At 36.0% G+C, this 15,898-nt stretch overlaps 1 protein-coding gene across 2 annotated transcripts in view; it reads right to left on the bottom strand.

Moving 5' to 3' along the window:
• The window catches only part of LOC145673493 (uncharacterized), a 73,999-nt gene that overhangs the window by 7,967 nt on the left and 50,134 nt on the right, over window positions 1-15,898 (bottom strand). For both annotated transcript variants that reach the window (XM_081743247.1, XM_081743249.1), the window contains exons 6-7: window positions 12,084-12,197; window positions 4,847-4,962 (exon numbers count right to left, since the gene is read on the bottom strand). In XM_081743247.1, coding sequence (XP_081599373.1) covers window positions 4,847-4,962; window positions 12,084-12,197 — 230 coding nt within the window. The remainder of the gene's footprint in view (window positions 1-4,846; window positions 4,963-12,083; window positions 12,198-15,898) is intronic.

Genomic DNA, 15,898 nt, shown 5'->3' with positions numbered 1-15,898 from the left:
TGTAGATAAAAGGATACCATAGTGCGTAACGAAATCAAAGGAAGGTTTATGTTCATTATATGAAACAATCATTGGCGTATCCTGATATCTAAATATTTGTTTTAATCAATACGTAGATTCATTTTTACACAAAAATCCGAAAAAAATATTGAAATCTTTGAACATCGTGCTTAATTTTAAAAAAATATTATTCCTAGTGCACTGAAATAATTTTAAGCATTTCGGATACTTTAGCGAATATCCATTTTCTCGAGGACCATATAGGTATAATCATATTACGCACTAAAATCTTCACTTGCTTTTAGCTTCAACATCAGTGGATATTTTTTAAAAAGTTATACACGAAGTAATGTATTTTGAAATACAAGGGTCGCTCAGGGTTAACCGAGATTTTCGTACTAAATAATCAATGGATAGCCGGATCATGATGAAACTTGTGGGTGACGTAATGTATTTCTTCTCGAGTGACTAGCGCCCGACATCACGTATTTTGCGCATGCGCAGTAGTTGGAGCAAACATGGCGGCCAGCACTGTGCTTGTGGTTGTGGAGCAGCAGTGTGTAATCAAATTTCTTGTGAAGGAGAAAGTTAAACCAGCTGAGATTTTCTGAAGATTGCAAGCACAGTATGGTGAACAAACGATGTCATGGACAAGAGTGTACGAATGGTGTGAACAGTTTCGCGGAGGACATGAGCTCGTGACAAATGAAGGCATGGACACATTCGCCCGACTGCAGTCACCAGTGAATATTGCACGTGTTGAGCAAATGATTCTTGAGAACCGGCGAGTAACAGTGCGGGATATTGCTGCCGAGGTGAATATTCGTGTCGGGAGTGTTGCGACAATCATTCGCGACCACTTACGCTTCCGCAAAATCTGTGCAAGGTAGGTTCCCCGCCAGCTGACATTTGATCAGAAGTGGACATGCATGACGGTCTGTGAACAGCTTCTGAATCGGTTTCGAGCCGAAGCTGATGAATTGTTGCAATCTATCATCACGTGTGATGAAACATGGTTGCACAATTCAACCCCAGACCAAACGAAGCAGCATGGAGTAGCGGTATAAAGGTTGCCCACCGCCCAAGAAAAGCAAAACCCAGCCGTCCGCTGGAAAGATCATAGTAAATGTCTTCTGGGACATGAAGGGGCTTTTCTAGACAAAGGGAGCACAATTAATGCCCAGTATTACTCCGCATTGTTGAGTGGTGCTGTACGAAAGTCCATTCGCACGAAACGACCTGGGGTGTTATCTGGAAATGTCATTCCTCTCTACGACAATGCCCGCCCTCACACGGCCAGTGACAACAACAACTCTGGCCGAAATGCGCTGGGAAGTTCTGTCCCATCCCCCTACGGCTAACGAGAATCGGCATTTGGAGGTTGCAGTTCTCTAACTGTAAGGAATAACAGGGAAAGTTTCCTGCATCGAACTGTCACTTTACATGAGAAATGTATCTATTGTGACAATCGTAAACAGTTAGGGCGTGGTTGGATCATGATCAATGTTTAGGACCATTTCATAAACAACTTTTCCACCCGCAGATGATGGTCTGTGGTAAGAGTGAACAATCATGTCTTTTTCAGGCGAGGCGAAAGCAAAAATCACTTAATCTTTCAGTTTAACGTCCCACGGATGATTAAGGCAAGTGAATGATGATGGAATGATATGGGAGTAACCTGAGACAACCCATGACACGATGTTGTCCACCACAAGTTTACTTGACCGGGGACTGAACCAGGAACCCCACGGCTAGGGGAAAGCATCAATGCAGTTCGTTATAATGCTGAACTCCATGAAATGCACTGGATCTAGCAATAGTCTACAGGTATGGTGTCCTCATGTTGCACGACACTGCTCACCCACAGATTCTCCACTGAGTTTCCATACCCCACCCCAACATCTCTCCGATTGCTATCGCCCCTCCAGTATTCCGATTACTTCCTGGGACGGAAGACCTTGTCTAATGATGGGGTAATGCAACACGCGGTTCAGGATTTTTTCACACTGCAGAAACTAAACTTCTTTCGACACGGAATCCAATCGTTGGCTGAGCAATGCGAAAGTGTGTGAATGCAGATGACACTAGTTTGATTAACAAAGTACTATAGTTTTCACTTTTTTGGCCTTTGGAAGTGACGCACCTACAGTGAGCATATTATTTGCACAAATCTAATAGAATTTAACCCGGGGATCTAACCCACAAGTATTTTATTCAGGAATCAAGAGCTTTTTGCAAGGATTATAGTGCTATCTTCTTACTTTTTGTAAGCAGTTAAGAAGAGAAGAAAATGTGATATAGACAAAATATCACAATCAGTCAATATACTTGACGCATTAGTTATTCATAATCAAAGCAAAGGCAAAAATTGAAAAACGCTACGGAAAAAATACATTAGAAAATCAAAGTGGAAATGTGAATTAAAAACTAAATTGGATGACTACAATGGAACTTGATTAAGCTAGTTTACCATGTAAAAGAAAAAGAAAATAATCATGCATGTTAAAAGTACTAAAAGTACAAAAGAAATAAATCTATTCTACATATTATAGTTATACAAATCCTGAAATTTTGAGGTTCATGATTTTCTAAATATTTTAAACTAAATAGTAAAAACATATCTCGAAATACTTTAAATTAAGACTTTATAACGAGTAATATAGAATACACAAATACTGCAACACATGAGGCACTAAGAGCTAAATCTACATAGTAATTAACAACACAAACTATCTCTATACAATTTCTAATCAGTTTTCTACTTCTGTGAAATCTATCTTGCATGACCTATAAATCGAATTTCGAGAATATAAACGGATCTCAACGGCCTCGTTTATAATTTGATTCTGATATCTTAAGTTGAGAGAGATACTTCTTCCAAACAGGGAAGATCTTTGGCAGTCTCACTGAATGTTACATTTTCGGGTGGACCCATACTAGAGTGAAGGGGTGGAATTAAAAAAGGCCAAATTTGGGCAAATGATGAGAGAAATATTGCGGTGGAACAGAAATACGTATATCGAAAGCCAGCTTCATCCAATTTTCATCTTTTTGGTCCATTGAAGAATTTCCTATCAAGCAAAAGATTCCCAAACTGAAACGTAATGGACACAATAACTTTGCAGTATTAAGGGCAACTATCGTACTGGCACATGTAAATATGTGATTGCATTTACATCACAGACAAATAAAAACTAGTATCTTTCGCGATTCTCTTTCCTATCTTTTCAGTTTATAGGCAATATGTTCATATAAATTTGATTTAGATTTTTTTTTTCGAAATTCCTTATAAATTTGAAAATCTGGTCGTTAAATGGACAAAAAGTAAGTATATCATTATCATTATTACCTAAGCTGCACTTAAACAACAATACATTCACTTTGCTGGCTATATCCAGTAGTAAGTAGTTAGTGTCGGTAGTACTAGCCTTAGTCATACTCCCTATAGCAGAACACTGCCGCGCCTGTGTAGAAAAATTGTCAGGAAAAAAAAAAAAGCCAACAGAAAAGTATAAAAACATGTCCGCTATGGGACACTTACTATTTCATGGATTTTCTTGAGTTTGGTTTAAAGCAGCAAGCTTTCAGAAATTAGTACGATTGTAAGTGTGGAAGATATGGCTCACAACAAAGGTGCTACCAGATCAACTTTTTGAGAACACAAAAATGATCGCTTCTATATGTGAAACTGGTCATTTTTATGGAATTCTACTAATGGATCAACCCATCAGTTCAGAAATAGAGAGATCTGGCGAAGAAAAAAAGTGGTAAATGAGAGGAAGAGGAGGCTGATATTGCTTTAATAACACATGTTTTCGACGTATACCCGAAGTTTTTAAATTCTCTTCTGGAAGAATCTGAGGTTTATACACATGAATCTGATGCTGACAGAAGCTTCTTGAAACAGGTAGTATCTAGGTCAGAATTTTTGTTTAATTAGGATTTTTTAACTTTTCCAAGAAGTAACGATTTTGTTGGGCAGAGAAGGACTTTCCGTCTTCAAACTTCTTTGAGTTTGTGAGTATACTCCTATTTCAGTTTTTGATAGATATAGATCAGGATAGATTAGTTTTCGGATACAAGCTTTTCATTAAATCTTTGGAGGACTTGGTAACCAGCTCAAGAAATGAAGGAAAATTTTTTGAATTGAAGACTCTCTTTAAAGTTGCAGTAACAGATTTCCGAGTGAAATACTCTATTACAGTAAAATTAATGATGTTTTGTTTGAGTATACCATTGTCTGAGGCCATATGTGAAAGCTGGGGTTCAGTGGTTACGAATGTGATAGGGAAAAGGCCAGCAGCAAAGGATGGACTCAGTGATGATATTGGAATAACAGACCAGCTTACATACATTATCTAAATGGACCCCCATCAGGCAATAAAAAAGCAAGAAAATACCTTACAGCTGCTCTCATTACAAAATACTGTGTATCGTATCATACATATTTTAAATCTACTTCTTTTAGCAAAACTCTTTCAAAACACGTGACTAGGGATACCGCTGAAAACTGTTTACCATGTTCATGTAACGCTGTAATAAAAACATGATAGTATCATCTTCATTTTTTATTTTGAAATTCCTGCAGAACATTTTTGACTTGCAAAAGCTCACCGCAGAAAGACAAAAAGTTCTACCATCGGGGTCATACTTTATTCATACACTATAAACTAAAAGACAAAGCGCCAGTGATCTGTCAATATGATGTTTCAAGTTACATTTTAATTGTATTAGGAAGGTAGGTAAATCACAAAAAAACATAATTACAGAAAAATCAGTTGGTAATATGTACCAGTCGAATAATTTGATATATTTAATTATTCGAGAAAATAAATTATATATTTACCTTTGATTCGCTAGCGACAGTATTCAATATGTCTAGTGCATATTCCGCATCTCCATAACATGCTAAATCCATCAAAGGCGTAGTTCCATGAACATTACACTGGTTCAAATCGCCACCTATTACAAGGAAAAAATTAAATGAAATCTTTTGGGTTTAACATCCTACGATGATGCCCGTTAGACTACGATGATGGAGGCGGATGATTAAGGCAAGTAAATAATGATGGAAGAATCGGTGGAGTGCGAATGTGGGAGGAAAGGGAGTACCCTGATTTGGCCAGGGATCGAACCAGGAACCCCACGCACCAGATGTAAGCGCTCTACCACTGAGCCACTGCGCCTCCACCTATTATAAGGAGAGGCAAAACCTAGCGTCATCCTAAGTTATCAGGATGAGCACTTCAAACAGCGTTTTGTTTGAGAGAACTGATGATTGAAAGGAACCTGTCTGTACAACGTGTAAGATTCTCATGCTGTGTTGGTCACTCGACCATAAGATGTAATACTGTATAGCACTGGTCTGCTTAAGTGAAACATAGGAATACCACAAACGAGATTTTTCTGAACGAGAAGAAAATCTGCGTTAGCGCTGCAGTGAAAATATTACCAGACAGGGTTCCTACCGATCTGGAGAAACCTATTTCCCTGACTTCTCCCTGAATTTTGGCAGCTGATCCCCGAATCCCCTGACTTTCATGACAGGTGTCGGATGACGTTTACATATAAATAAGGAATAAATAACGGTGATTATTTATATATGAGAACATTTATTCTATAGAGACATATAATAATCAATTGCTTATACGTACGGTACATTCTACTTACCACCCATAAAAATCTGAGCAACGTTCTATACTGTGATCATTAACGGTTAGCTAAGCTGAAATTGGTGTACAAATAATGTTGAAAAAAAAAAAAAAAAAACATATTTCATAAAATTTCCCTGATTTCCAGTTTTTTTTTTCCCTGAGTTTCTCCGTGCCCCGCACCATTTTCCCTGACCAGTAGGAACCCTCCCAGAGTACTGGAACAGAAACGGCAAATAGACGTGCCAGCTATTTTACCATCAATGGAGAACCAGTTCCGTGATTAATTTTCGGTGTATTTTTGAAGCCTGCTGTAGCATGTGACTCAATATGAATAACCCACATAATAGTCAATCAGCATGTGCATCACCTTGAGAAATGGAATTTTAAAGATCCAAAAAGTCACCAATGACATGGCGAATTTTTACAATTTTGAATCCCTGCACAATCAAAGATTGAGATGTTATTGATGTGGTTTGCTGCAGAACTATGGCTAGAAGGGCTTTCAGAAATGATTCAACATAGTTGGGGCTGAACGTTCTTCCTGCCAATTTTGCCACACAAATCTGTCTGAAAATTTGCGAATTTTGAGATTAAGTTTTTCGAGAGGCACAACAAAAGATCTGATATTTTCACAACAAAATAGCATAATCACTTTAACATGTTAACATGTTTATATAAGCATAATGTACTTCTAGTACAAACTTTTTATTATTATTATTATTATTATTATTATTATTATTATTATTATTATTTATCGTTGAAATGAACGTACACACTTGAGATTTCTTGAAACTTCAGTGAAAGTTGTGTACTCTTCTTATGAGCATTGTTCTGCCAGTAACAATGGTAAATTCACATGGTGTCAGAACTTCAAGTATGTTGCTCAGTTTCACCCAATATAGGCGCCAACTGCATGGGTACTTGCGTGCCCAAGCAATCGTTAGAGAATTTTAATAGAGGCTCAGCACACACTGGATTTTCAAGTTAGAATTAATGTCGAAACTACACTGTCATGCCATTGAAAAGAATTAGTGCATAACTCCAGGCTCGATTTTAGGAAGGGATACATATGCATCCATAGCTATTTATCAGTATCTATTTCAACCTCTTTTAAATACACCCGCGTGTTTTTACGTGTAAAAAACATTCACATAAATTGAATTTATATCATTTACAAGCCAATTGAGACATTTTGAATATTTACTTAAATCATTCTCAAATCTTTTACCAGTTTGTAATCATTATTATTTTAACATTTTTATAACTAACTAACAAACATTTAAATAACTAACAAACTTTATGGCCTATGGAAGTCGGAGGTTCAATACCGCGTTCACGAAAGCTTTCCTTAGCCAACTGGATCCAGTTTCTACTTTGTATTCCTATCTCTGCGAGATCCATCTTGATATTGTCCTCCCACCTGCGCCTAGGTTTTCCTAATGGTCGTTTTCCGATTGGTCTTCCAGTCAATGCTTTGAAAGCATTCCTACTTTCTTCCATCTTGGCTGTATGACCTGTCCACCTGATCCTCCTAGATTTGATGACCCTCACAATGTTTGGTAAAACGTATAGATTATGTAGTTCCTCGTTATGAAGTTTCCGGCATTTTCCATTTCCGTTCCACCTGGGTCCGAATATTCGTCTCAGAATCTTGTTCTCAAATGCTTTCAGTCTACGTTCTTCCCTTAGAGTAAGCGACCATGTTTCGCAACCATACAGAACAATAGGCATGATTATCCTTTTACATATTTTAAGCTTCAAATTCCCCGACAGAATTCGCAACAACAAGAGATTTTGAACCGAATAGTAACACGATTTCCCTACTTTTAGTCGACATTTAATTTCTTCGTGAATATGGTTTTCGTCTGTTAATATTGATCCTAGATATTTGAAAGTATCTACTTTATCAAAAGTATCATTTGATATTTTAACGCATCCATAATTTTCCGTATTACGATACCGACGCACTTCCATGTATTTAGTTTTATCTGCATTTACTTCTAAACCCATCTCCCTGCAAGTGTTTAATAAGACCTCTGCACTTCTCTCTATTGTTCTCCTGTCATCCTCTATTAAATTTACATCAGCGTACGCCATAACCTGGTGAATACCATTTAACTCTAGGCCCTGGTTGCTATCTTTGATTTTCCTTATAGCATATTCCAGGACAAAGTTGAATAATAATGGCGAGAACGCATCTCCTTGTTTCAGGCCATTGTCGACGTGAAAGCTCGTGGACAAAAATTTTCCTACCCGGACTTTACTTTGGGATTCATTTAAACATATCTTAATTAATCTAATTAGCTTTGTCGGTACTCCAAATTCTGCAAGAATGTTGTACAATGTTTCTCTCCTAACCGAGTCGTAAGCCTTTCTAAAATCAATAAATAGTTGATGATGTATCAGGGAGTGGATGTATTTCCACTTCTTTTCGAGTATTTGTCGAATGATAAATATTTGGTCGATAGTTGATCGATTTCGTCTAAATCCGCACTGATAATCATGAAACCATATACTTTCTTTGCAAAGTAGAGCTGGTTGATGGCCCAAACAATTTGAAAAATATCACTGTTTTCCTTGAAGGTATCAATTACCTTGCTACATACCACATTTCATTGTAAATGAGACCTTGGAGATATAGCAATGATAATCCACCAAATCTCCGTGATTGTTGAACTGATCGTTGAGAGCCATGTTCTTTCTTGATTTCATCTTCAGTTACCAAAACAAAGTTAATCCTTTTGATATTTATATACAAAACTCAAACATGTCTTTATAGGTAAGGATTTGTCCCTTGCTTGGTCGCTGAAGGCTTGGCTTTGTAGTAAATCTCTTTACTGTCCCACCAATTACGTCACAGGAACCTTTACCATGACTTGGTATTAATTCATGGGGGAAACTGAATCAGCTTGTTTTGGAATGCATAAACAGCGGTCGTATTGTGTTTCAGGCAATGGCTTATAATATAAAGATATTTGTTTCAAAGATCTGTAGCCTGATTACCTGTACGAAAAACTGCCTACATAAGCATATTTATGACTGTCAAAGAATGCCCATTCGGACAGGATTGACCAGTGAACTACCGCAAACAATTACAGATACTAATTTTCAGACGTAATTAATCCGTTAGAAAATTAAGATTAAATTAATCAGTTAATTCCTTTGCTAATTTTGAATGTAATCAATTACATTTTCCAGGAGTTGATTTTAACTGATAATCATTTTTTAAAAAAGTATGTATATTCTCATTATTCCTCTTCATAATATGTGCTACTTGTTATTTACTAACTTTCATTATCTATTTGATGGAAGTTAAATAAAAATAAAATCTGACCAAAGCAGACAAAGTATCAAACACATTAGGATGCGTCTATTAAAATGTGTGTGTGTGTGTGTGTCTATTATGTGTCTGATGAAGGCAACGAATTGTAACACAGATTAGTAATATTAAGCGTACAAAGTGTGATCAAAAAGTACGGTGAATGTAATTGCACAGTGCCATCTATCGATGTTGTATCCATTTTAGTACAGTCAGTGTCGAGGTTGAACGAGTTGTGACATGTTAGTTGGCTTCCAGAGGCAGAAGGCAGAAGAGTGAGACTGTGTTAAGAGTGTCTGTCGCGCGCCAACATTAAGTTTTCTTCTAAGCTTAAAAAAAAAAAAAAAAAAAAAAAAAAAAAAAAAAAAAAAAAAAAAAAAAAAAAAAAATCAGTGTATGGTGAAGCAGTGGCATTGAAGTAGTATGAGCGATTGAAAAGCGGCAAGGAAGGAGTCGGTTAAAAACGAGCAACGATCGAGACGTCTTTCGACGTCAAAAACAGATGGAAACGTGCAAAAATTGGCACAAATGATTTGTTCAAATAGGCGAATGACTATTCGAGAGGTTTCCGAAGAACTAAACATCTCGTATGGGTCCGTGAAAAGCATTTTAGTCACCGTTTAAATAGGCAAATGGCTTCCTTCTTCACAACGAAAACATCCCGTGCCACACCTGCTTTTGCTCTACGAGTTTTTGGCCGAAAAGAAATTCATGTCTGTCCACATTCGCCGTGCTCTTCAGATATAGCACCATGCGACTTCTGGCTTTTCCAAAAAAATAAAATTGGCTCAAAGGAAAACGTTTTTATACCATTCTTGACATTGAGAGGAGCACGACCGAGCACCTGAACGCTCTTCCAAAAGAAGCCTTCCAGAAATGCTTCCAGTCATGGATTCAACGTTGGGATAGGTGCATTGCTAGCCAAGGACAGTACTTTGAAGGAAACTAATCTCTTTCCAGCCTTAGAAAAAAGTAGATGTAAACAAACCCACTTGACTACCAGTGGGTCGATGACACGTGACTGGTTGTTGGCTTCACTGCACTAGTATCCTACCGCAACATAATCCCTACTAAAATAGTAATTTCAGATAAATATATCTGAATTTGTACTGCATTTTCTGATAAGAAACGCAATTGTATAATATTTAACAACAGGTGTAGTTTTATTTCAACTTTACCAGTACTTGGACATATAGTATTTACTGCGCATGTGTACGGTTCGCGCGCCAACCCCGCTCACTTGAAATTGTAGAATGCAGAGTTTCATGGCGACGATGAGTGACAATAATTTACGTTCGTCTTATGTTATAAAACACAAAAGAGGACAACAGGAATAGCGTTTATATAGCGATTTAAGAAGATACATATTTTCCACATAGCAGTAGTTAATGTGAGTGCATTAATTATTTACCTACCAACCGTAGTCTTACACTTCGGAAATTATGCTACGACAGTAAGCCAGCACACGATCTTGTTCATGTCTCTCGCTGTCGAAGCACGTGTGAGCCGCGGAGTAATACATTTCTCTTTGTTTACGTCTACTTTGTTCTACGCTGGAAAGACTTTAAATCAAATTCCATGTAAGCTTATTACTGTTTCCAATAAAATTATTCACCTTATTTTTTGATCACATCTCGTATGTTTTGGTCAGATTATATCTTCATTTAAGTTAAACGTAGTTCCAAAGCTAGAATAAACAATATTCATGAAAATATCACAATATTGCGAGCGGTGATTACATTCAATGAGAAAAAGCGGAAAGGCTATTATGCACCGCAAAAAATATGTAGCAGACTTTTCTTCTACATGCAACAGGTAGCACTTTCAGAAGATGCAACTTCACTTCTTCAGCCTATGGTAGACTTCAAAAAGGATTTAAAAAAAAAAAAAAAGGAATGTTAAAAAATGGTTAAACGGTTAGGATTTTCCAGCAAAAATCAAGATTCTGCAAAGACACATCATCAAAATTTCAGAAGTTCCTCCAAAATCTATAGATAAATACATAACCAATTTTAAAGTATCTTTTACTGACCCTTTGCAAAACAGTGGCGTCTATCGGGTAAAATGTCAGTGTGATAAAGTGTATATAGGAAAAAAAATGTACTAGAATAACTGAGCACGTTCGTACCTCGAAATCTCGGAATCCACAACAGTTATCCGGTCTAGCAACCCATCTTAGAGATTATAACCATCATATCGTGGAATCATGTTTAATTGAAAAAGCAAAAACAGCAACGGAACAAAAAATTAAAGAATCATATTATATTCACAAAGAAAGGCCCTCACTTAACCTGGATAGAGGAGAAATAAATATTATTTGGAGTAATCTTTTCACTACATACTTTTACCATTTGGAAAGCAAGAACAGAAAATAGTGAACAGCAGTTTACAATGTCAGTGAGTTTCCATTCCCGTGTGTTTTAATGTTTGGCAGGAGATTTGTTTTTTACATATCCTAACCTTCCTTTCTCTTTTTTCTTTCTTTTTTTATTTTTTATTTAAATCCTTTTTGAAGTCTACCACACGCTGAAGAAGGAAGTTGCATCTTCCGAAAGTGCTACTTGTTGCATGTAGAAGAAAATTCTGCTACATATTTTTTGCGGAGAGTAATAGCCTTTCCGCTTTTTCTCATTGAACATTCATGAAAGCCCACTAACAATACTTTACAAAATCTTACATAATCCATGCCATACTGTTTCTCCGTAGTATTTTAGCTGAATTCCTATTAATATAGCTGAACCAAGTAACATTTTCTTCTCTGAGATGAAACAAATGCGATGACTTATAATCTGATTTCGAAGCACTAATATAAATAAAAATAGCAATATTATGACTCTTCTATTAGTATGCTATATTATAACTTATGAAGCCACAGATGTTGTACTTAGCAGATGGAGGAGATGTGCTGCACTAAACGCGGAATCCGAAATATATGTACCTCCACCATTGATCAAACTACATGTACTTCTACCAAAAATCAAACTATATATACTTCCACCAATGATTTTGGTCCCAAAGCCATTTAGCTACAAGGAAGCTAACAATGGAACCCTTTATGACACATTGTACGTAGATTCTAGTAAACTTTCTATCACTTTGGTTCAACTTACCAGCTTCATGTAATTTAAGTATTAAATCCTTGTCTGGATATGGACTTGCAAATGCTATGTGGTACAGTGTTGAACTGGACACAGTTGTTGTTACATTCGGGTCACCGCCATTTTCTAAGAAAAAAACAAATAGAAAAAATAATAATAAAAAGAAAAGAAGATTGGAAACTAACTCCTTCAGTCCTCTGAAAACTACTACTTACATCTAATAAATATCTACAGTTGTTAGGAGATTAAAGGTAATAGTGTTAGCAGAACAATTTATTTAATTCCTAGATTTTTACCCTCCAAAAGCATTGTAGCTCGAAACCTTTACTGCAAGTACATGTGGCAATATTTCATGATGGCGTCACACCCAGACAGTGCTCAAGTGAAACATGATTGTGTGCGGCGTTTCGTATGATTCGTGTCAAATCGAAATAAACAGCGAATATATGCTAAACTTTATTTTAAACTTGGAAAACAGCTACAGAATGCGTACGGAATGTTGCAAATATAATTTGATAATGCATCAATTAGTCGCACAGCAACCTTCCACGTGTTTTGCACGTTTCTAAGCTGCAAGCATAGCCATGGAGAATAATTCCCGTTCATGGGTCGGACTGAGGAGAAAAATATCCAAGCCCGATCGTCGTTGACTGATACGTGAAACTACGGGGAGATACATATTTCCATTGGTTCATATCACCAAATCTTAAATAAAAACTTAAGAGATGTGGCATGTTTCCATTTTTTTTTTTTTTTTTTTAAATACCCTCCGCACTTGCCTGCCATTGAGCTTTGCTTAGCTTCTTCCGGCAGTAGCTACTACCGCTGTCTGTACAGTTAATCTTTTCTTTCTTTGTATCTCTCTCTCTCTTCTTTAGCAGTTGAGGTGGGGTTACTAAATTTAGTCGGGTTCCTTATAATTAATACCACGCCGTAGTTTACTCTACCTAGTTTCCTAATTATTTTTTTAAAATAATAGATTTGTAATACACACACACACACACACACACACACACAATTATATACACATACCATAATAACACAATAAGTTTTCTTCTTAATATGTATAATTTTTTTGTAATTAGTTTATTAAAGTTCTACTATGATTTTCCTTCTATCCATGCCGGAGTTTCTGGATGGATTTTCCTTTTCTTGTATTCATCATTTGCACTTTTTTTCGTACATTATTTTGCTCACTTCTAACACTGCATTTCTGTAATTTTTTACTCACTTCTTAATACTTTGGCACAATCGGATTTCCTGCCTCTCACTTTCTCACTTTTTATTTTATTTTGTTTCCATTCGTGTTTCTTCATACAGATTACTGACTATGCACTACATTCATTAACAACAAACTACAATACACTTCAAGACGAACAGGTCGGATTTCCTAACCTATACTACGACCATGACAAGAACCACATATATAAACTCAAAACACACACTTATTATGTTTGCTGTTCGTCTTCTCAATAATACACTACACTTTACGTAATGGATGTCTGATTGGACTGAATTTCTTCGGCCTGCCTTTATCTGTAGAGCTTCAGCACATTGTTGCAAATTTTCTCACATTACTTTAGGTTTTTATCCTTGATAACGTCGAATTAAGTTGTTTACTTCAGTGATGCTTTCCGTTGATTTTCTCCCAAGTCGTTAACGATGGATTCAAATATTACGTGTTCTGGTGTTTGTCGTTCTCCTCACAGACATTCTTCGCTTTCCTTAATTCTATCTTTTTAAAAATAGTCTCAAAAGACTTATGACCGCTTAAAAGTTGTATGTTGTATCATTCCTCTGCCAGGATTAACGTTATCCATCTTCAATCTTTCTTCTACTGATGGCAACAAGTCAAAGACTCGTCTTCCTTTTGTTGAGTTTTCCCATTGTTCTTACCACTTTTCTACTGTAATTTTTTCATCTCTTTTCCTTTAGGAATCCCTTCAAGTATTTCAAATGCCTTGATATTATCACCTTTCCTTTTGCAGTAACTATACTATACGTTCTCTTTTGGATTTCTATATATATAATGGTGTGATTCCTGTTATCGTTTGTAACGAGACTCGGGGCGTTATTCTCTATATGTTTCCGTTAATCTTACCAGTCTTATTCTTTTCACGCTGTCTACTTTTTGTTTCATTTCCATTCTGCCTAATTTTATGTGCCATATCCCATTATTAATGTTACAATTGCTTTGTTACTCTTAATGTATTTTATATTCTCTGTTTATTATGGTGACAATCTTATTCATAATTTTCTTTATCTTTTCTGCTGTGACTTCAATGATACTGAAAGTCCAATTTTCTCGTCTAACCATGGATCTGGATATTTAAAGTTTTTAACTATTTATATAGATTTACTTTCAATATTTATTGTGGGGTTTCTTTCCATCTTACTACCGAATAGCATGCATTTTATCTTATTTGTTGAAAGATCTAACTTGTTTCTTTTATACCATTTTTCTAATTTCCCCATAGCTTTATTCTGTTTCTCTTCTCAAACTTCCACTAATTACAATAGCCATATGATCTGCATATCCTACTACTTCCTCCATTTGGTTCAATGTTTCCAAACATGGTTGTTTTACGATATCCCAGAAGACAGATCCCTGAAAACATCCCTTCGCAGTGGTTTTCTCTATTTCATCTCTACGGCACACATACTTAACCCTTCTATTATTCCACTAATCAATTATTTTATCATACCGATATATATATTTTTTATAAGTTCTCAAAGAGCGAAGGCCACCACAAATTGTAGAAGGCTCCAGATATATATCTACAAAAATGACCTACTCGTCCTTTTTTTCACGATTTCTTCTAGTCTATTTAATAGTATCGTCTATAGAGTTACCTTTTCTGAATCTGTATTGTAAATTACAATTTTGTAAAGCCAGTCTGTGTTTATTACTAATGTTGGTTCTTGTTTCCTCCAAAATATTTCCTGTAACATTAACGAGGTAGATGGGTCTGTAAGATTTCTGTTCTGTCTTTATCCTCACCCTTTAGAATAACTATTAAGTTTGATTCCTTCCATCGCGTTGGAACTCTTCTTTGTTGGAAGCAAGCGCTATATAATCTACAAAGGTAAGGGATCCAGATTTCTTTATTTTCTATAAATATTTCTGATCTCATGCTATCTGGACCTAGAGCTTTTAGCTTTTTAAGTGTACAAAATACTTTTTTCTAATCCATCGTTATTTATATAGCCTATAACTTTCCCATCATAATTAATGGTTCTTGCATTCTCCTTCTTAGTTTTGAATTTTGATCACTATTAGTTTTGTTTTGAACGTCCGGTAATAGTTTGTTGAGTAATATTTGTGCAGTTTCTTCTCATTCTTTGGACTAGGGTCTATCCTCCTTCCTATCTTACTAGTTGACTAGTTGGTTTCTTAATTTTTTGCATAACTATTTTGTATAGTACTCCTCATGGATCTAATTTCAAAGTTTCTTCAACAACATTCTCCAAAATTTTCTTTGTGTTCTGCAAAACATTCTGAAATTCTGTTTTGCTGTTCTGTATGCCTCGACTCTTATTCTAATAATTGGATCGATTACATGCTGGTAACTTTTTCTTTGTGCTATGTATGTTCTCCTTAGCCGCTCTAATTTTGGAGTCGAAATTTTTGGTTTAGAGAAATTACTTGCCTGTTTTGTTATTGGTATCGAGTATTTACTCATGTCTTATATTTCATTTTGTATATGTATCACCAATTCGTGTATATCTGGATTTTTTTCCAATTGTATTTTAGGTTATTTGTTTCATCGGTTCCATCATCCACTTCGTTGTCCAATTTCACATTATACACAATTACTTGGTGATCA

The sequence above is a fragment of the Thermobia domestica genome, chromosome 16 (assembly GCF_964235325.1).
Source record: "Thermobia domestica chromosome 16, izTheDome1.hap1.1, whole genome shotgun sequence".
Lineage (NCBI taxonomy): Eukaryota > Metazoa > Arthropoda > Insecta > Zygentoma > Lepismatidae > Thermobia > Thermobia domestica.
Note: the sequence above shows the minus strand (reverse complement) of the source record. Positions and strands in the feature narration are given on the sequence as shown.